Raw genomic sequence first — 21292 nt, 5'->3', positions numbered from 1 at the left:
AAGATATGATCAATGAATCCTCGACCAGAACGAAAACTAGCCTGCTCCTCGCGAGTCAGTCTTTCTCGGGTTTTAAACAATCTACGAAGTATGACAGAAGCCAATATTTTGGACGCAATTGGAAGTAGACTTATCCCCCGATAGTTGTTACAGGGACGAAGTGAACCATTTTTTAAAGATAGGGACAATTATCGACTGATTCCACGATGTTGGAACACTCTCTAAATGCCAAACCTTTGTAAACAAAGTCAATTCCTTAGTCAGAAAGTCACCACCATCTTTAAAAAGAGCCGGAGGTAAGTCATCTGGACCCGGTGATTTGTAGCGTTTCAAGATTTGGAGTTCCTTGCGGACTTCCGCCTCATTTGGTGGATCAGTCTTCACCGACCATGGAGGGCAGGACAATCTGGTCGATGTTGCCGGAGCAGCAGGCCAGTTGAACTGCCTTTTGAAGAATTCCGCTCATCGTCCAAGACGTTGACAGATGTTAGTGATTGGCATCCCGTCAAACGCACATGAAACAAGCTTTTCGAAGCGACAGATGGAGATCGAATTTGTAGTACTTCACTAGAGTCTTGGATACGGGTCTCGGATAGACAACAAACGTCAACATTAAGACTTTCTAAAGACATACGTGTTGTCCGATCTGCATTAGTGTGCGAACGTTGAAGGAAGCCAGCTTGAACGGCGTACATAGTTTCAGAAAAACTGATCCAGTATTCGTATTCGGTAGAAGCATTCACTTTCGACCAGACAGTGACTGGAGATCGTTCAGATAGGACAGAGTTTCCACCATGGGCGAGCTGCTGCATAAATTGGGAAGTAAGGATACACAAATTGGGAATAAAAGGGAGTGAGTAAGCGACGTGGTAATTAATAATAATAATAATAATAATAATAATAATAATAATAATAATAATGCAAATTGTCTGGCATATAGTAAGCGCGTAAATAGAATTGTCAGTACAAGTCATCATTTCATTTATTGGTGTGAGGGTAGTGATAATGCCCGGGTGCCCAAACCGAAGCACTTGGTTTTCTTAGGGGACCACACCCGGAGCCTTTGACCTAAAAGTCCAACCCACAAGGCAGTGGAGCATTGTTAGGAGATGCAGTCCCATGGTAGCCGGTGACCAACACTTGGTTCATACGCCATTTGTTCCCTCAGGATACTGGAGCCCATGTGCACCATTTTTTTGGAACCAGGGTTTTCCAACTCCCCTAGGTGGACCCTCCGTGTCCACCAACCCGGTTAAAGCGTCGGACATTCGCTTTTCATTCTGTCAATTTCGTAAACAACAGTAATGCCACGAAAAGGCAGTGAGTAGGACTTCCCTGGCAGGGGCTATATTCGCGTGGCCATGTGAGAGCATTTCGAGAGAGAGAGAGAGAGAACGGACTCTCCCCACTCTCAACTGTACCAGGGCATTTGGGGGCACACAAAAATATAATCTAAATGCAAGCTCCCTTCAACTTGGTATTTAATTAATCAGTCTTCTTTTCATAATGGAATTTATTGGTTGCTACCATTGTTGCCGAGGTTTCGAAAGCTAGTTGTTTGTTACCTGTTTTACTCCAGATAAAAATCGTATGAAGTATTCTATAAAAAAAACATTTAATGAGGCTTAGAAAAAAATAGATGAATAGTATGAAAATGTATTCACATCCAATACATTCATTAGTGTATTTTTGAAATTATAATTTCCAAGAAAGATGAGTAGACTTCGATCATTAATCGTAGTGATATTATTTTAAAAGAACATTATATGATTTTTTTATTTCAGTTCCAAATAGAAGAAGTGATTTCTATTTCTAACCAAATTCAACGGCATCTTCCTGATGTTGACTATCTCAATGAAGTAAGGGTTATTAATTTTATCTCAGTCTATTGTTAGTAATTATTTTACAAATTATGTTTTCAGATAACGTTAGTTACATGATTAAATTACTTGGTATGTTTTTCTAATAAACCTAAAGTTTCGATATTGGATACTTGTATATACACTTTTTCTACATCCCCCCTCCCAGTATCTCACTGTCTGTAACAATTCAAAAGAAATTTTATTTTAAATTGATATCATGAATGGATCAGTGTTAGACCACCATTAAAAACCTGGAAGCACTGGACGGCCTTTTTGTCCTAGTATTGGACCCAACAGTGTGCATTCATGATCCCGCTCACGGGGCTCGAACCCACGACCTTCGGTCTCGCGCGCGAACGCTTAACCTCTAGACCACTGAGCCGGCATCCAACAGTGTTAACGTCTAACTTCAACTAATCCACGATATTGCGCGACCGTTCTCCATTATCTTCTGTGAGTAACTGTCTCACAACAGACACCGTTGAACTCCACAGGCTACGGTTTCTCACTAGGACTACAGGAAATTCATCTTGAAGCCAGTCACTAGTGAGCAAATGATGATTATTAGTATTGGTGTTTTGAATTAGGATCTAATAACAAACAAGTTTTGACCTGTTAAAACGGAAAACGCGGTTATGTGAGTGGTTACTGCTTATCAGACTAGAATATTGACTAGAATCTCTGAATAAACTGACATCTATGATGGGACCACTAGCCATATGGATAGGCTTTTTACATGATAAAATACAATGTATATATATAAATTCTTAGAAGAATTAACATGATTGGGTGTTATAAAAACTATTTGAGAAAATTAGTTTTGTTAGTCACTCGCTTTTGAATAAACTAAAACTTTATTATTAGGCCTAATTCTTGCCCATCATATTATCATATATTACAAACCGCATATTCAGGTGTTATATGCTGAGCCTCTGTTCACTGTCTAAAGCTCTGACCCCACGTATTATGGAAATCACACTTTCCTTTTGTTTGCACATTTAAATGTAAAGTTACGTTTTCCAATACTTACCGTTTTGATCTTCATCACACAGTTTGTTTCAGCTGGTAAAAGCTATCCCTGTGAAGCATGACTATCTAATATATTGGTGCATTGAGTTCATTGGATGCTGAACTGTTAGGAGATATCACTTAAAGTTCGCTTCATTCTTAATTCATGAAAATTTCAAATTCTAAGTAGTCTCTTATCATTCATCTAGAGAAACACACATACTAAAGCTTGTCTTGTTTGAACTGATGTAAGGCCCAACATTCATGTGACTATTAGATGTATCACTGTAATCTCATTATTCATTTTGTACTTATTCGTGTGCTTAATTATTAGCTTTTACTCATTTACATCCTTATCATATGTTGATTGTCTGGTTATTTTGTCTAATGCTTATTTGAACTATTTAAACTCGCACAATAATTTACATTATGATTAATTGTAACATCAATTCACATCAAATAAAACTAACATACAATTTCTGCGCTGTACACATGTGGTCTGATGAATTAGTTTGTCTTGAAATATATCTTTTTAAAAAATATTTCGTAAACAATTTTTGATATCGCGTTGTCATCTGAATCTGATCACAAAACAGGATCAGTCTGAAAAAATACACGAAATTAACTGGGATCACAAATAAATGAAGTTAAAATAAACAATTCGTTTTGGTTTATTGGTGATATTTATGACATAACTTGCCAATTGACCAACTTTTCTCTTACTAAACATGTATTTTAAGTCAGTAATCAAGCACGTTTGTTCTTGTAATCCATTTTAAACCATTCTTTGTGTAAGACTTGGTGATACTATTGTTTAGATATTTTAGTCCAGCAGGGTTTGAACTGAGTAGCTGAAATTCAAGGGCTTCAATATTTTCACAACTGCTCAAACACTTTATTGTATCATTCTTTCTGAAGAAACTAGTGTATCTAAATTATATTAAAACTATCATTTTCTCGGGAAATTTATCAACTTGATCTGATTTTGCAGTATGTTTTATGGTTTGACTATCATGAATCCTTTTGACATCTTCATTATAATCTATGCTTTATAATTCAGTGGTTTTCTTTTAGTTAATAATTTCTTTTTTCTTGATTTGTTTCAATGTTATCTAGTTTAATAAAACTATCAATAATCTAGCCGTAAATGTGAAACGTTCCATTAGTGATGATCTGGATCGTAAGTTCTCAATCATTAGTTTGTAGCCTACCTTTATTTTTATTGTGTAGTTTTATCTGAAAATTGGATAGTTTGTGTTATATTTGGTCGTCTATTGGATAGTTATTTGTTTCCCTATGAAACGGTCAAGGTTGCGTTCATAATATTGTTGATGAATCATTTCCAGTTTATGGGTTGGAGTCTGATATTCTAGTAAATTCAGAGGTCGTGATTTGTTGTTAGTTCTATAGTGGGCTATAGGCTCATGCTGATAGAAATGCCACATGTAACAAAACAGTTGTTCTAGTGATCCCTGACTTCCACCGATAGATTACAGATGGGGAAATAATGATGTGGCAACATTTCAAGCATTAATTGACTGTTGGTCTGTGCCCTAGTGAGAGGTAGAGATTTCTTGATGACTGACTGAAACAAAGATTTTATATTTAAATGGGTTTAATATTAGCGATACATTCTCAAATTGGAGCAAAAAATATTATTTAGTTCAGAAATATTAAGAAATATTACGTTTTAGAGCCGCTCTTACAGGCTTTCCTTCAACATTCACTATTTAACCTCTAGTTACTGGATAATCATGCCATAAAACCTAAGTTTCGTACTGGTTGTTCAAGCCAAGGGTGCGCCTTTTTTCTGCATATGATTTAGCTGTAGTAAGGGTGAATAAAATACAATCGATTTAAACAAAATCAGTTGCAGTTAAATTGTGAATTTTTAGACAAGTCAGCTTTATTTTTTTTGCGACTGTATATCACGAAAATTGTTGGTATTTACTGACACATTAAGTGCACCAATATCTTTCTATTAATTTGTATTTCTATGTTTAGCTTACTTTTTTTGTTAGCATATGTAACGATATGCTACTGCGTGCGGTTCATATCATAAATTTGTGCAGGTGTTGTACGCAATCACTAAAATCATGTTTCAACAGAGAAAACTATCTTCCTACCTAATGTTGTGTTAAATGTTCCGAACTGTATTTTGTTGATTGTCATTAATTTTTTCCATCTGATATTCGATTTCTCATTACGTTAGTTTGTCATTAGTATGTTCTAAAATGTCCTTGTTTTTCTTGTGTACTACAGTTTACTCAACATTTCGAATGCTATATTCACAATTCCTTCTGTAGTACGGCGCCAATTCTAACAAGACAAATAAGTACACTAGTAGCAAACTTTAGACCGTTGATCTGTTTATATCGTTTATTAAAGGATATATATATATATATATATATATATATATATATATATATATCAGTTAGGTTGATATACTGCATCTGTGCATGACGTGTTTATACTAGAAATACAGTTCATGGTTCTGTTCAAGCGGTTTTTTCTTAAATGGTAATACATATTATGACAAAAAAACCTATTTTACTTTTCCCATATACCTGTATTGTATTTTATTTTGTTCAATATTTTCATCTACAGGATTCAATTATTCTGTTAGAGTACATTTCCATCATAACTTACACAACTTTTTTTTCATAGGTGCCTGGAACGATTTAGCTCAGTCTCCAAAGACACGAGAGAAACTAGCTAGTGTATTCGAACATATTATGGTTAATGTAAGCACCACTTTAAAATTTATTCGTGATCGAATTTCATTGGAGATTAATGAAGAAATAAATGATCATTATTTACGGTTAGTGTGCATTTTATCCTACTTATATGTACTTTTTTTGGTAAAGTTTCTTTTGAAAATTTGCTATCAAAATTATGCTGCTTACGTTGTTTATGGAATGAGTGATTGACATGCTTTGGAAAATTCTATATTTACGTTTGTCTAACTGACAAAGTAAAGCAATAAATGCTTCTAACAGATTTTTAGGCTACTGTAAACTCATTACTAGTAACAAGTTAACGATGCTTTATTATATCATGTTTATGTGTCTTAAATGCTGTGAGTCGACACTATACGTTCTTCTGATAGTAATGCTAGTTTCAAGAGGAACCACTTAACTATTCATTACTTGTTTCATATTTCTAGCTGTCTTTCTGACAGCTGTTCGATCGACCGATGTTCACATTATAAAATTACAGAGTGCGATTATCCTTATTGTATGTATGCGAAAGTTCCAGGACTACAAACACTTGTTTCATTAAAATTACCGAAAGGATCTTGTTGAGTTTGAAAGATTTATTGACTCGTCCGTTCTATCCAATTCCGTCCGTTGCTGCTACTTTTGACGTGGTGGTCGGGCTCGCCTATCGTAATGAATCGACTGGGCTATACTGACTGGAACAATCGTCCCTCAAGGTCCTACCATTCCAGGCAAGTCGGTTGAAGAACGGTAAGACTAAAGGAAGCAAACCCAAGGTCCGAGGGCGAAGTCGTACTGCTGACTGTACAGAGGTGTGACAGCAGTAATGTGTTTCCTTCAGACAACCAGCATAACAGCGATGCTGCCTTTCCACAAGGAGGGGTGGGGTTATGGAAAGTCGACCATAAAAATGCACACCCCGCCTTACCTCACGGATATTCGTCTCCGATGGTAAGGTCTCAATAAGTACGGAGCTAACACAAAAATCGCTCACAAAAAGGTCGTGTGTGATCGGCCTCAAGCAGTTGTCCCTTGGGAACTGCGGTCACGCTCTCAGGTCACTAAGATCAACTCTAATCCAATTTCCTTTTCAGGTACTACTAGAAGAACCCTTCTGCGATGTGGGCAACCGGGAAGTGATAACTGCCCTCATACCTCTAACACCACTCAAGATCATTGTATTCATAATCAATCTCCCTCTTCAATTCCTGTCATTCCTTCTACCTGGACCATCAATTCTAAACTCCCTCTACAAATGTCACCATAACAAACGGTTCCAGTGCACGAAACACTGACCCAAGTTTACCGAAACCTCGCTCCAAACTATACATTGGATCCTTCGACGTCCGTGCCCCATGTCAAATCGGCCAGCAGGTCTCTTTGGTTAACACTCTAGAATCTCGTGCCATTGATGTATGCTGTCTCCGAAACATACATGCAGGATTCTAGTGTGGTATTTCACTTGACCTCACCTCACCAAAACGGGAAGCCGACGAGATATACCCTCCGTGTATTTAGTGACCCAATGTCTAGTTCTCGTGGACTGAAGGGTGTAGGCATAGCATCAAGTATGGGGGCAGAACAAGCATTATTAGAATGGATCCACGTTAACAGTCGCCTATGTGCTGTTCAGCTAAACTGCTCCATAAGAACTCGAAGAAATAGGGACACACGTCGTTACCTTTTCGTTGTTTCTTTCTACGCTCCCACTGACTGCAACCCGGATGAAGTGAAAGATGACTTTTACAGAAAACTTTCTGAACTTTTCCATAAAGCTAAACACTCAGACATAGTACTAGTCGCGGGTGACTTCATTACTCAAGTAGGTAGCTTAAACCAAAGAGAAATATATTTAGGTGGGCATTTTAGTATTCCGGCTCAGCGAACAGATAATAGTGATCGCCTGTTGCAACTGTGCTCAGACAATCGTTTATTTTTAGTAAACACTAATTTCAAGCATAGAGACATGGTCTAACATGGCGACCACCTGCACCAAACCGAAGATGGACTCAAATAAACTTAATTGCCATCATTCATCGTTGGAGAGGCTCAGTAGACGACTGTCGTTCGTTCTGGAAGATCTGTTAGGACTCCAATCATGCTCTAATACGAGCAGGCATTTTTTCTCGCCTCACTGGACACCGAAAAGCCACATTAATAAGACCCATTAGAATTGAACTCGGTGATGCGAAAGCCAAATATGAATTTCAGGAACAACTGAAGCCAGATTTAGGCGATTTCGAAAACAAGACTGACCCATATGTTGTTTGGAAAGATGTACGAACAGCTGTGGAAACAGCAGCGACATGTATTAGTGATTTGAACCAAAGGATCACGAACGCCTTAAGTAGCAGTTCAGTTGGTCTTCAGCCACTCTACATCTACCTACCAGTTCCAAACAGCCTGAATGAGATATTGAGATAGGTCACCCGACTCTAATTGTAGTTCGAAAAGCTATAACTGATCTGAAACGAGGAAAGGCAGCTGGACCAAATAGATGAAAGTCTTTAAGGATGGCGGTCCGGTTTTGACAATAAGTTTGACTAATTATTTTAGCTAAAATCTGGGCGTGTTCCCATCTGACTAGTCGCAATCACTGATCGTTTCAATGTATAAGAAGGGGTCAAAATCATCCTGTGATAATCATAGAGGGATAAGGTGGACTAATATAGCGTCTAAGATATTAGCACAGTAATTATCGGACGCCTAAAAAAGACTCGTGAACTCCAAACACGAGAAAATCAGGCTGGCTCCAGACCTGGTTGTGATTGTATCGACCACATATACACCACTCGTTAGGTTTTAGAACTCAGACATGCTTATCGAAGTCCAACAATAGTGGTCTTTCTTGACTTAAAGTCGGCATTTGATTCTGTAAAGCGAGAGGTTCTGTAGCAGTGTCTGTCATTAAAAGGTGTACCTCAGAAGTACATAAACCTTATGAAAGCTTTTTACTCGAACACTATCAGTCGAGTGAGAGCTTATGGCTAACTGTCATCTGACTTTGCAACCTCAAGTGGTGTCCGGCAAGACTGTCCACTATCTCTATAATTGTTTAACTTCACCATAGACCTACTACTAGAAAGAAATTTCTCGTAGTCTGAAGTTTTGTGTATTGGTCCACCAGGAGGTGCATTTATTGACCTAGGATACACAGACGACATAGTCCTGTTTGGTGAGGACGATGATAAAATTCAGGGTGTATTGGTAGCACTGAGCAACAATATCAGGATGTTTGGGATACATTTACCCCTTCTAAATGCAACTTCGTGCTTTAGGACTGGCCTGCATCAATACCTGAACTAAGGATAGGGAGTGAAGTAGTCTAACATGTCGACAACTTCACTTATCTTGGAAGTCTGATCAGCCCTAATGGGTTGGTGTCCGACGAAATCTCAGCACGGATTCAAAAAGCTTGTTTGGCTTTTGCCGACTTACATCACCTACGGCGAAGACGAAATATCCGTCTATCAATTAAAAGACGGACATACTGCTCAGCAGTTCGTTCTGTTCTACTTCACGTCTGCAAAACGTAGCCATTAAAGGTAGAGGATATTCGTAAGTTTCTAGTATTTGATCACAGATGTCTTAGAAATATTGTTCACATCTTTCGGGATCACCGGGTAAGTAATAGTGAGCTTAGACTCAAATATTAGTGAATGATGGCAAATCATTTGATGAGGTTGTAAATCTTCATCGACGGTGATGGTTGTGCCATGTATCACGCATACCCAACTACTGATTAATACGGCGCGCAGTTCTGACTAGTGTTGGAGACGGATGGTCTGAGCCATGTTGTTAGATGCAGACTACTTGTCTGGGGTGCGCGTGACTATCGTAACCAGTGGTTGGAGACTGGGTGACATAGCTGAGAATCGATCACAATGGCGTAGGTGTGTGCAGTGCTTGTCTTCTCTCAAACCTTGAGATGAAATTTACTTTATACCTCTCCTTCTACGAATTAATTCTTTCTCCGTGTATCATATCCTTATATGCTATCTTTATCTACATATATTACTACCATTGAAGTGACTGCTTCTATGAATTCGGTGTTGATGTTGCTGTGCTAATAAAATATGGGAACTTGTCCTGGTGCGTATATATGCCTGATCGTATGTCGTAGCCGACTGACTGGATCTGCTCTGTAAATGGCAACAAACAGACTTAATATTTGCATTTATTCTTATTGTATTTCTTATTGGAAATTTTCTAAGTTATACTTTATCTCCAATGAAAATTTCTAGAGCTGTCGAATATGTGTTATATGGTGGCGTGGCTCTGCTGTGCATTCCCATTTTAATTTTCCTGATATTATATCTTGGACTATGCTTCGGCACTTGTGGTGATCGTCCATATGAAGAGGCCGGTTTGTGTAATCGGGGTGTTGGCGCCAATTTCTTACTTGCGTAAGTTTTATTTTTATCCTTTATAATATTCAGGTACACTTTTAATTTTACAAAGTTAAAAGGATATGATATTATGATCTCATCGTATTTGCTTTTCGAAAGAAGTAGTACATCTATCTGTCTATCAAATATCACTTCAATTCAAATCATGAGTAAAAGAGAAATTATATATATATATATATATATATATATATATATAATTCCTAGTTGTCATTCCTTTAGTCTTCTTCTGATATAACAATTACTAAGAGTCATTTAATAAATAAACGATAGAACGATATTGGAACTTTAAGCCATCCTCTCTGTTATAGAATTAATCCCTAACATCATCAGGTTTGATTTTTTTGCTCTGTGATATCATACTAAATAACATTTGTGTTGGGTGCTATTGATAAAAGAATAAACTATTTTAAAATGATGAGTTGGCTCTTTCTTCAACACAGAAATTAAGTAATGTGTTGATATGAGATGAGTAACTCGTTACAGGCAAGTATGTAGGTTCTCTTTACAATTTTCGACATTACAAAACTTAAATTATGTTGGTTTTTGGAGAAGTAGGTGGTTGTCTCTTTTTTTTCACTCATGGTCAAATATAATCCGATCATATAAACCTTATTATCCTTTTCATGACATTTCATTCCACAAGTGTTCTAAATCTTTATTTGTGAAGCCCTACTGGGCGTCAAATATCTTTTGACCACTAATTGTTTGGTTTAAAGAGCCTTATATTTACCCTTAGGTTTAGGGTGTAAATTTTTGATCTTGTTCTCGGATTTTAACCAGGGTGTGAGTATATTTCCACTTTTTCGGTTTGCATTACAGTTTCAAAACACAGTTCTACTTTTACTCAGGCTTACGTTATTAACTTTAGTCACATAAACTGAAGTTCAGTAAGTTTGAAAAACCAAGTAATAGATAATTCATCATGATATTTTCTTTTCATTATTCATGGATACTTATAGAAACTTTGTTTTTGAAGTGATTGAATTGCTTCTTGCAATTAACTCCCAATGCTACATTACTTTTGTTTCCAGAGGTGTAGGATTCATGTTTCTTTTCTCAACTATCTTGATGGCCTCTTGCATTGTACCTTTCCTTTTTGGCGGGACCTTGCAAACTGAAGTCTGTCGATATCTGACTGGTCGCTATCCAGATGGTCCCCGAAAAATGGACCAATACGTTTTTGAAAGTTTAAAATCAATTTTTTATGCCGTTGAGGGGTCACTCTCGGACTCGTCCAAATCTAGGACATTTCATGTTGACAAAAATGAACTAGATGCTATCAGACCAACGTTGGATATTATTCGTTTTAATCTGTCGGACGCTATTTTGACTCGATGTGAAAACGAACCATTCGTAGAAGCAATCAGCACCGGAGAGTTCGTTTCTCCTGTACTAAGTGAGGTAAGTGCGTTTTTTCTTTGACTTGTAAACAACTTTTGACGTCATTTACAATTGTGATTTGTTTTTATTTAAGTGACATATCTACAACTTTCATTAGTTTCTTTGAATAAAGAACAGAGTTTTTATTAATACTGTATTTTGAACGTGTAGTCCTGATTTGTTTATTTATTGTAAAAATTGGTCTGCAAATGCCTATAAATCATGGAAACAACAAAGCAATATCTATCTTAGTCACCCAATTATTCGAAGCAGTTAGTTAAAATGTGAAAATTGGTTTAATGTTCCTGTACATCTCGCGACTGTAAAGTTAATTTACGTCTGTAGGTCTATGTCTTATCTAATAGTTAACTTCAACATTCAGTTGCTTCCGTAATATAGGAAATGAATTATTCAAGTATAGTTTCAGTTTTTCCTTTATTACTTTGCATGCAGTTGAAATATTATTTAATGAACAAAGTCTAAGGCTATCCATCCACTTTTAATTGTTCAACAAATAAGTGATATCCGGAAATTTCGAGCCTTTTTTTCTTATTCATTTAGTTTACAATCGCTGTAGATAGAGATGTGATTTTCATTCGCGATTTCATTCCAAGCTCTAACTTTCTCTATATTTGTGTTTTTCATCCAACATGTTGGAATTTATTTATTTATTTATTTAAACACATAAATATTGGTACAAAGAAGCACCAGATATATATGCGCCTCACAAATCTCATTTGATTTGTGTGAGGGCTGTGATACTGCCCAGGTGCCCAGACTGAAGCAGGTGGTTTTCTTAGGGGGCCACATCCGGAGCCTTTGACCTAAAGGTCTAGTCCACAAGGCAGTTGAGCATCGTAAGGAGATGCAGTCCCATGGTAGCCGGTGACCAACAGTTGGTTCATACGCCATTTGTTCCCTCAGGATACTGGAGCCCATGTGCACCATTGTTTTGGAATCAGGGTTTTCCAACTCCCCTAGGTGGATTTTCCGTGTCCACCAACCCGATTAAAGCGCCGGACATTCGCTTTTCGTCCTCTCACTTTTGTGAACAACACCCCTGCCACGAAAAGGCAGTGTGTAGGACTTCCCTGGCAGAGGCTATATATTTGCGTGGCCATATGAGAGCATTTGGAGAGGGAGAGCAGACTCTCCCCACTCTCGGCCGTAGCAGGGCATTTGGGGGCACATGTTGGAATACTCTACACTAAAGTGTTCATAGCTGACAGATGTTGGTAACGAACTTCGAATGCTTGAAATGAAGTCTGAAGTGGAAATTACTCTCTTATACGCAGCAATGACCTACTAAATGAGTGGTTAAATGCTTGAAAATGGTAGATATCTCACAAGTATTAGACAGTGAATAACTGATGGATAACTTCAACTATAATTCAGGTAGCAAGTAATTTGTTGATATAACTGCGATGATCATTTGATTGTTACTCGACTAACTGAAACAATCGCTAGCCGTCTATGTGACAGAAGGTATGTATAAATTTAGGGCAAAATAATAATAGAATCGATTCCCACGGTTTACAGGATTGATCACTTTATGTGTGATACTTCGTATATTTGCAGTTAGATTAGGTGTTTAGTAAAAATCAAATCTATTCATTCACTATACAACAGTCATTTTAGTTAATTCGTTGAAAAGTGATTATGAGATTGTTTTTAATGTGTCTAACCGTACGTGCATAAAATTCCTTGTTTCTTAGTGGAGATTTATCTAAACAACTCATAAGTCCTTGAAAGACGTTTCTTCCAGAGAAATCGATTATTTATTTGTTCGTGTTCTATCTATGTACCACAATAAATAGTCATTTTGTCATAAACATAAATATTTCAGCCTTCTAAATACCTTGATGTCTCACACTACTCATGGTGCGCTTTTTTGTCTGTTACAAAAATAAATAACAAAATACGTAACAGAATCATTTTGGATTCTATTCGCAAAATATCTGTTCTATTAAGCTCAGAGTACAGTGTGAGCATATTTGTTAACTTGTAAGTTATTTAACATGTAAAGTTCAAAATTAACTTGTCAGACTTATCTGACGTGGTTCATTGGAATTCTTCATCTTTGTTTCAGGTTTACAGCGTACCTTAAAATATTCTTAGGTTTCATATGTTATTCAGTTAGTTTATGTTTATAAATCTCTTTTATATCAATTTTTCGCACATTTTAGGCAATTGACGGAATTTTGCAAGGTCTCATCGAGTCATTTAAGAAAATTGACTTAGAGTCTCCTTTTCGTCGTACTATCCAATCGTGTTTAGCAGCTTTTGAACGTCTTAAATTTCTTTCCGTTGTCGATATTAGGGAAGCTATCAAACAAGTTAGTTTAAAACTTTTGATATTGCCTTTTTTATGCTTTTTTTGTCCCTTTTGTTGTATTAGATATCTGATACTTTTCCAGAGTAGATTATGTTAGAATCACTCATTACAACGAAAGATATCTTATCATCAATATCATTTTGACACTTATTTTTATTCAGCATGAAGTTTATAGCCTTGAGAATATCGTTGTGAATATCAATCTTCATGGAGCAAATACTTTTTCTTCATGTTTTATTCATGTTAATTAAACATATCGTTTCTTTTTTAATTACAATTCCAGAAATAATCATGCACTTGCGACATTCAGTTTAAGTTAATGAAAATTTCCGCATAAGAGAATTATGTATGTTTTCCCTATTTAGTACTGACTAAATCGTCTAAAGATGCATCTTGGGAATTGTAGAAGGAGGCTTTTTCGAGAAATTTCATACACTTAGTTCTGTTTATTATCTCTTAAGATGACGAAGGGAATATCTTCGAGATGTCATCTTCGACCAACAAAGCTACTAACTCTCCTATAAAACAATACATTAGTAAAACTTGAATAATGTCTTATAGACAATTCGACACGAAAATTACCGAGTAAATGTAATGCTCCTCACTCTTATGTACTTTTTCTGGCTGGAGCACTTATGAAGCTCATTATTTCCACCTCTGAATATGTTGGCAATGTAGTTTCTTTTCAACTTATAAGGGTGAAAGGGAACGTTAGAGATTTTTAATGGATTTTATGTTTTTAGTGTGTTGATGGCTTAAGTAATTGATGAACATGCAGACTTGTTTACGATAATGTACATACAATTATAAACTGACAGTACTCATTTTTCTAGATATAATTCTCGTCGTATTGTTGATATTTAAAGGCTGATACCTCATTTAAGTTCTTTGATGTTTGAAACTAACTATTCAACTACGGCAAATAAAATAAATAATACTTTAAACAAGAAAGTGAAAATAAGAAGTGATTCGTAGCGATGTCGTAGATTTTTCCTTTTAAAATATTTTTTGCATTAGTGCGTGTTTGTTGCTCTAACATAGATTATAAATGAACTTTTCAAAAAGTGCTTTCTAGTGTAGACAAATGCTCAAAGAACTGATGTAAACGATTGCAATGGTAAGATTAATCAATGTGGTTTAACTAACAAAATAAACATAGATGCTGTTTAACAAATAAGCGACTGAAGTTTTGTGGATCAGTTTTACCCCGTTAGATTTAGACCAGACCATCAAGCTTAATTTTTTCCTTTTGTATCACACTATAATCTTAAAACTCAGTCTTCTGACCAACTTAAGCAAGTATCCGAGCATGTTTAGAATGTGAGCAGAGATCTCAGTTAAAATCTGGAGACTCGTTCTAATCCTATCTGACTGTTCTCGATCGCTTGCGCCACAGCCCGAATTAATGGTAGGGAGGAAAGTAGTTGAATGTTTCGACCGCTCGATTTATCATGGGAGCCGCATCAGTCCTGATGGTCTGGTGTCTAAAAAATCTCGCTAAAACTTTAGGAAGCTGTACTGGCTATTGCGAACTTGTGTCACTTGTGGCGTGGGAGAGATATCCATCTGCCAACCAAAAAACAAGTTCATTGCGCATCGGTATGCTCTGTTCTACTTTCTACGTAAAGCATGGCCACTAGGAATAGGGGATATTTGTAAGTTACTAGTGCTCAATTATAGGCGTCTTTGAAGCAGTGTTCACGTATTTTGGGACCCTAGAGTGAGCAATGCCTGGATAAGGTACCGTGCCTAGAGACTTTGAATGCAGTGGTCAAAAATCGTTTGGAATGGTGTGGGTTTATTTCACTTTTGTCTTCCTAATTCTACGCTCCTGAATTCCTCATAATTTATTTTGTTTCGCTAATTTATATTTTCTCGAATCGTACCTTCGATGTGTGATCTTATCTATTATTACTGATTCTGTTACTACCTCAACTGTTCTAGGATTCCCCCTAACAATTTTATTTAGCTGTGATTATGAGGTATGACAACTTGAACCAATGTACATACATAATGTGTTGTACACTGACTGACTGACATAATAATTTTACCATATTATTACTAAAAGACAGCGATTGATTACTTTTTTCAGATATCTGTAAAGAGCAATCCTGTAATTGCCTCCTGTAATGAAGTTTACTGAATGATTCACTTTATTTTTATGTGTTTGTTTTATATTATGGTAAGCAAATTATTCATGAATATCACATGTATTGAATAGGATATTGACCTATGGATTATTGAGTTCAATGTAACAAACCTAATACAGTTTTTCATTTTAACAGTTGAATTCACGAGTCAATCTAAGCTAGATCACCAATGAAAACCTTGAAGCGCTGGACTGTTGAGGAGTACCTTACTAGAACAAAATGGTCGTCCAGTTCTTCCACATTTTCAGTGGTTGTCTAACTTAGATTGACTCGCGAATTCAACTGTTAAAATACTACAATCTCCACAAATCCTCATACTGATAACTTTTAATTTGTAAGTAATCCAGTTTTCATTGTCAACTTAGTTTATGTTCTACTAATCTGCTACCTTTCATTTAAAAATACAAAAAAAAACTCAAAATCATGGTTTCCTTCACAATATATGTTTATATTTGTACAATAGGTCAATACTCCACTAACTTTTATTGACAATCTCGATGAATTTGTGTCTAGATTGAAGGCTTTAAATATGGTGAGTCTTGTTCGTATTTATATAATTCTTTTATGTTTTCCATGTGAATGTAGTATTAATAACTAGGTATTCTCAATTATGTAGAAAATTCTAATTGCAGTGTCTTTTTGTATCGTGATGCTGTATTATGACTTATAGTCACTCACTAATATCATATAACGAAACACCAATGGAATTCGTTTCAGCACTAATAACCTTGGATCAACTTTAAATCCCTATTGGTCCTCTGCACAGTAGTTTCTCACCTTGTGCTTTCCGCTGAGTCCAGTAAACAAGAATGGGCCTCCACTGTATGAATATTATCTTTCAGTCATACGTAGTTTATGTAAGTACATACCCAATCACGTCACACCATAAAATAAGAACTAAAAATTTTATATGATGAATCCAAAAAGAGTGTGTGAATCGGGAATACTGGATAATAAATTGATAGCAGAATCACAATAGTAAATCACACAACAGTGGTTAATGGGTTAATCGGCAGCTGATGATAAAAGGAATACATATCGATCTATAATAATCTAGTTACTTAAAAACTATACAATAAGATATAACGCTATGAATGTATTATAGCTTGGTAATTCAGGTAAACACTTGTAGCTTTGATTCTTTTGGCATCCTTAGTCTTAACTTAAGCTATAAAAGAATAGCCCAATTTTGATTGACTTCTAATTTTTTCAAGAAGATTACCTAAACATGCATTTCGTGTACATAAATGGGGTCAAAATGGCTTTGAAAAAGATGGAATTAAGTTTAGAAATCATCAATAATCTTGTGAAAAATGAGAATAGCACATAATGTACCCATATTATAACGGGAAAAACACTGAAGTTGAGATTGTAGAGAAGAAATTTTAATCTCTAAATCTATTGTTCGAAATTTGGATAGCATTTTCAGGATATAAGCTTATGGTAGATAGACTTGTGATTAAATTTGGTGGATTACCCGCTTGTTATTGTCGTTTTCAGAGTCACGTTACTGTAAACTTTTACGATCATGAATTCTTTTATACTGAAAGTTATTTCATAAAATACTGTGAAGATACGAAATATAACATTACTGATAATTGTAAGTAGGGATAAATAATGGCTATCAGTGGAATCGAGGTCGTGCGTCTCTTCTTGTTTGAGGTTCACTAGCCGAATGTACCTGCATGCAAGAGTTAATGTTCTGTCTGGGAATCAAACCCAGTACCGTTCTCTTGAAGAAAATAAACAGATCGATTTCAGTCTGTTATGTCCCGATAACAATAGTAAATGGTAACGTTGGAATCCATTTATGGATCAGTATTATGCATATATTTTTTAATCGTATAATTGCTAAATAGCTAAACTATCCGTATTCATGTTCCCCTTATCATGAGTTTTATTTTGAACTATAAACTATTATTCTACGATTTACCATTCTTGAGTTATCCCCAGTCTACTAATTGCTGCCTCCCGCATTTGGCTAGATCTTGTACAAATGTTATTTTCTATTTTATTGGTACGATGTGGTCAGTCTGTTTGGTATATAAACTCAGTATGTTTGAAATACAAGGATTCATACCACAGAGGCTGTTATTGGTGTTTTGGACTTAACTGGCTGGGCTAGGCAGAAGCAGAATCGATACGTACTCTAGACTGCTCGTACGGGTTTCGTGTGTCATTCGTCCGATCGATAATTTGCTGCTCTCTGATTGGCGATCTTTTCACGTCATACATTAACAGGGCATCCACTCGACCAACAAGTTATAACACAGTCTTAAACATCAATGGGAAGATTCAAGAAACCAAGACAAATAAATTACTGATAGTTGTTTGCTTCAGAATGGCTTTATACACGCGTAAATATCAATTGTAGATAAGAATCACGCATGAACATGGTAATTTAATTGGCTATCGACAAGTGTTTATGACGTTTACGACAAATTAAGTTTCTATACATTCTAACAAATTGGTCTATTGGTTTACAATATCTTTATCTTTAGGGAGTGGAAAAAGGACAACAACATCAGTAAATATAAAACTCTCAAATAATTGATTTATATTCGCCTCAATTACTGCATGATTGCAGATCCAACAGTTTACATCTTAAGAAATAACCTGATTTTATGGATTTTGAAGAATTCCATATTAAATGACTGAATATAAATTCTTCCACTGTATGATAGAATATGTAACGTCGATCTCATACATACGTTTGTTATTAGTTCTTAAATGTTGTATTTTCTCAGTTATTTTGCATCAATGTAACAAGGTTCTTGTTGATGTGTTAACAGTACATAAACGTTATTTCAGAGATAATGTTCTCATATGACGACTCAGGAACTGATCTCTTACCCGGAGATTTATCTATTGACTTTGAATACACATGACATATTGAACATTCAAAGTAGGTTCCTTACGTAGGCCACTGTTATTTTAGTTGTTTTTCAAGTCATTACTCTCGCACGGTTGTTGCTGCTAGATTACTGGTCAAGAGTGACAAAAGTATTGGTCATGATGTGAATTGTTGTTGACTGAGGTAGTTGAAACACGTGTTACATCCACGTTTGCTCAATATTGGCTGAAGTATTAGGACGGTTTAAGAAAACTAGGAGCAGCTGAAGTAAAAACAGCATCAGTTCGTGTAGTTATCGTCTTTTGGGCCAAGTCGTATTTGTAAACACAGATTTCCTAGATAAGATCCGATTGTAAACTCGATCAGTGGCTGTAGATAATGGGTAACATGGTTCAGGATCAGTTACAATAAAGCAGTTACGTTCATTATCGTTCCTCAAATCTTGATTTTCAATATTATTTCGTGCCTTTTAATTCTCGAATTCATTCCTACCTTCCGAACAGTATTCCCTGTTTAGCCTTATATGCCATTTATCTTCTCAATTTTGTCGTACTAATCTAAAGGAAAACATGAGCTCACACACGTTTGTACTAGACTGTTCGTTGATCATAACTGACTAATTAATACTACAGTTTGGATTTCTAGTGAAATTAATTACAGACAGGTAGTTTTTATTTTACTTTTGGTTTATTTACTACTATAGGAAGTGTTATTCATTAAAACAATGGTGTAGTATTTCTTAAACAGCTCAATGTTATCAATTTTAATATGTTAAAGTATTTTTACTTGTACTCATTCTTTGTATGCCACCACACTTTAGTGCCATAAACCTACTATTTAGTTCAACCTATTATCATTCCTCTCGTATACACTGTCGTTTCGTCTGCGTATTTTGTTGAGGCTGTGATAAACTGGAATGCGTTAATTAAAAGACTGTTAAATTCTAAATAATCTTCAAATTGGTATCAATCGGTGACAAATTTTGTCTTTAGGTCTATTGGAAAACTACTTAACCGAACGTACTTTCTTCACATTTTACCAATGTCTGTCAGAACTTTGGTCGGCAGCATAAATTGCACTGCTTATTGTCTCATTTCGGTAAAATAATTCGTTCATTCTGTTTTGAAAGTTAGTTGTGAGTAAATATTTTGTCCATGATTTTTGTTTTTATTTTGCCTAGATTTTATGTATCTTTTATTGTCTTGCTAATAAGCCTCTACTTTTTTCTTTCAAAATATACAGAACTCTTTAACTTCACATATTCAAGCTCTTGTGGATGGACCTGTGAAATTAGATGCCACTCGTGGTAACATTTACACCTTGTTTATGCGATTCAATAGTATACCGGATCAAATGAATCATGCAGTTATCAATCTTAATAAATACAATCAAACGTTATCTACTTCTGTCCAGTCCGTAAGTGTAATTTATGCACACAAACATTTTTCCTTTTAATTTTTAGTTATTTACTTATTCATGTTTTATCTAACTATTATTTTTACAAAAATATTCGTACCAATAAATATTAAGAAAAAAAAGCATACTTGTTTGACTTAGTAGTCACATTGACTTGAAGAACAACAATTCTACTTACTGTTCGAACAACGCTAACTGAATAGTGTGTCTCGTGGATTTATTTGTTCGACTGAGTCAAAGATTGAGGTGTGCAATTTTAATATCAAGAAAGTTGGTACTATGGTATGAAATTACTCATTCAAATAATATTTTCTGTGCTATAGAACACACCATGTGGTCACGGTAGTATTTATCTTGATTGGGAATTATTATGTTATGATTACAACGATATTTAGAAGCACAAAAGGTAGTTTGTGTACTAAATCTAAACACTCTCTGTAAGTTTTCTCGATGGGTCAGTAATAGTTAGGGATAGATTATCAGTCAATGCGAATTAGCCAGTATTAAAGAAGGAGAGGATTAACTGTAAGCAAATTTAGAACATTGTTATTATGCAAGTGAAAATTAGTTTATCATGACATATCTTTTAATCGATTCAAAGATAATCCACCTACACTGACAGTGTAATGTCTAAATTAATTGAGGGATGATGTTTTCTAGAAAGTTTATTCCGAATTGTGTCTAACATTTTTTAACCATCTATTTATACGATTACATTTTCTTCATGTGTACACTTTAAAGGTAGATATTTTTTTCATTTTAATTGAAACTATTTTGTTCCTTTTTTCATTATGGACAAATATCAACTCGTTCACTCGTTAATCAATTTCTACTTCCTCCGCAATTTCTCTGGCGTGCAAATAAACTCCTACTTAAGTAATTCTCTGTTCTAAACTGTTGACCATGGATTTTGATTGAAGAGTATAATATTACTGTGTATCATTTTAGGCAGTTCTGCACTGCTTGGGATTATTGACCCGGAAAACTCTGAAACCATTATTGGACTAAGACTTGTCTTCATGCCATCGGCGCATGGCAGTCCAAAGTTAAGTGAAACCCAAAATCATTGTGAGACAACAGTTTCCAATCAACCAACTCGTTATCAGATTTATTGTACCAGATGTGGTTTGTTATAATGATTCACATATTTCTGATGAA

General features: G+C 35.6%; 1 protein-coding gene across 1 annotated transcript in view; it reads left to right on the top strand.

Annotated features, from left to right (window-relative positions):
- The window catches only part of Smp_130520.1 (prominin (prom) protein, putative), a gene marked incomplete at its 5' end in the record, with an annotated part of 49046 nt that overhangs the window by 9691 nt on the left and 18063 nt on the right, over nucleotides 1–21292 (top strand). The window contains 8 exons of the mRNA XM_018789997.1: nucleotides 1785–1859; nucleotides 3987–4050; nucleotides 5538–5691; nucleotides 9835–9996; nucleotides 11031–11400; nucleotides 13566–13715; nucleotides 16328–16396; nucleotides 19961–20134. Coding sequence (XP_018646386.1) covers nucleotides 1785–1859; nucleotides 3987–4050; nucleotides 5538–5691; nucleotides 9835–9996; nucleotides 11031–11400; nucleotides 13566–13715; nucleotides 16328–16396; nucleotides 19961–20134 — 1218 coding nt within the window. The remainder of the gene's footprint in view (nucleotides 1–1784; nucleotides 1860–3986; nucleotides 4051–5537; nucleotides 5692–9834; nucleotides 9997–11030; nucleotides 11401–13565; nucleotides 13716–16327; nucleotides 16397–19960; nucleotides 20135–21292) is intronic.

Source organism: Schistosoma mansoni, assembly GCF_000237925.1.
Source record: "Schistosoma mansoni, WGS project CABG00000000 data, supercontig 0126, strain Puerto Rico, whole genome shotgun sequence".
Taxonomy (NCBI): Eukaryota; Metazoa; Platyhelminthes; class Trematoda; order Strigeidida; family Schistosomatidae; genus Schistosoma; species Schistosoma mansoni.
Note: the sequence above shows the minus strand (reverse complement) of the source record. Positions and strands in the feature narration are given on the sequence as shown.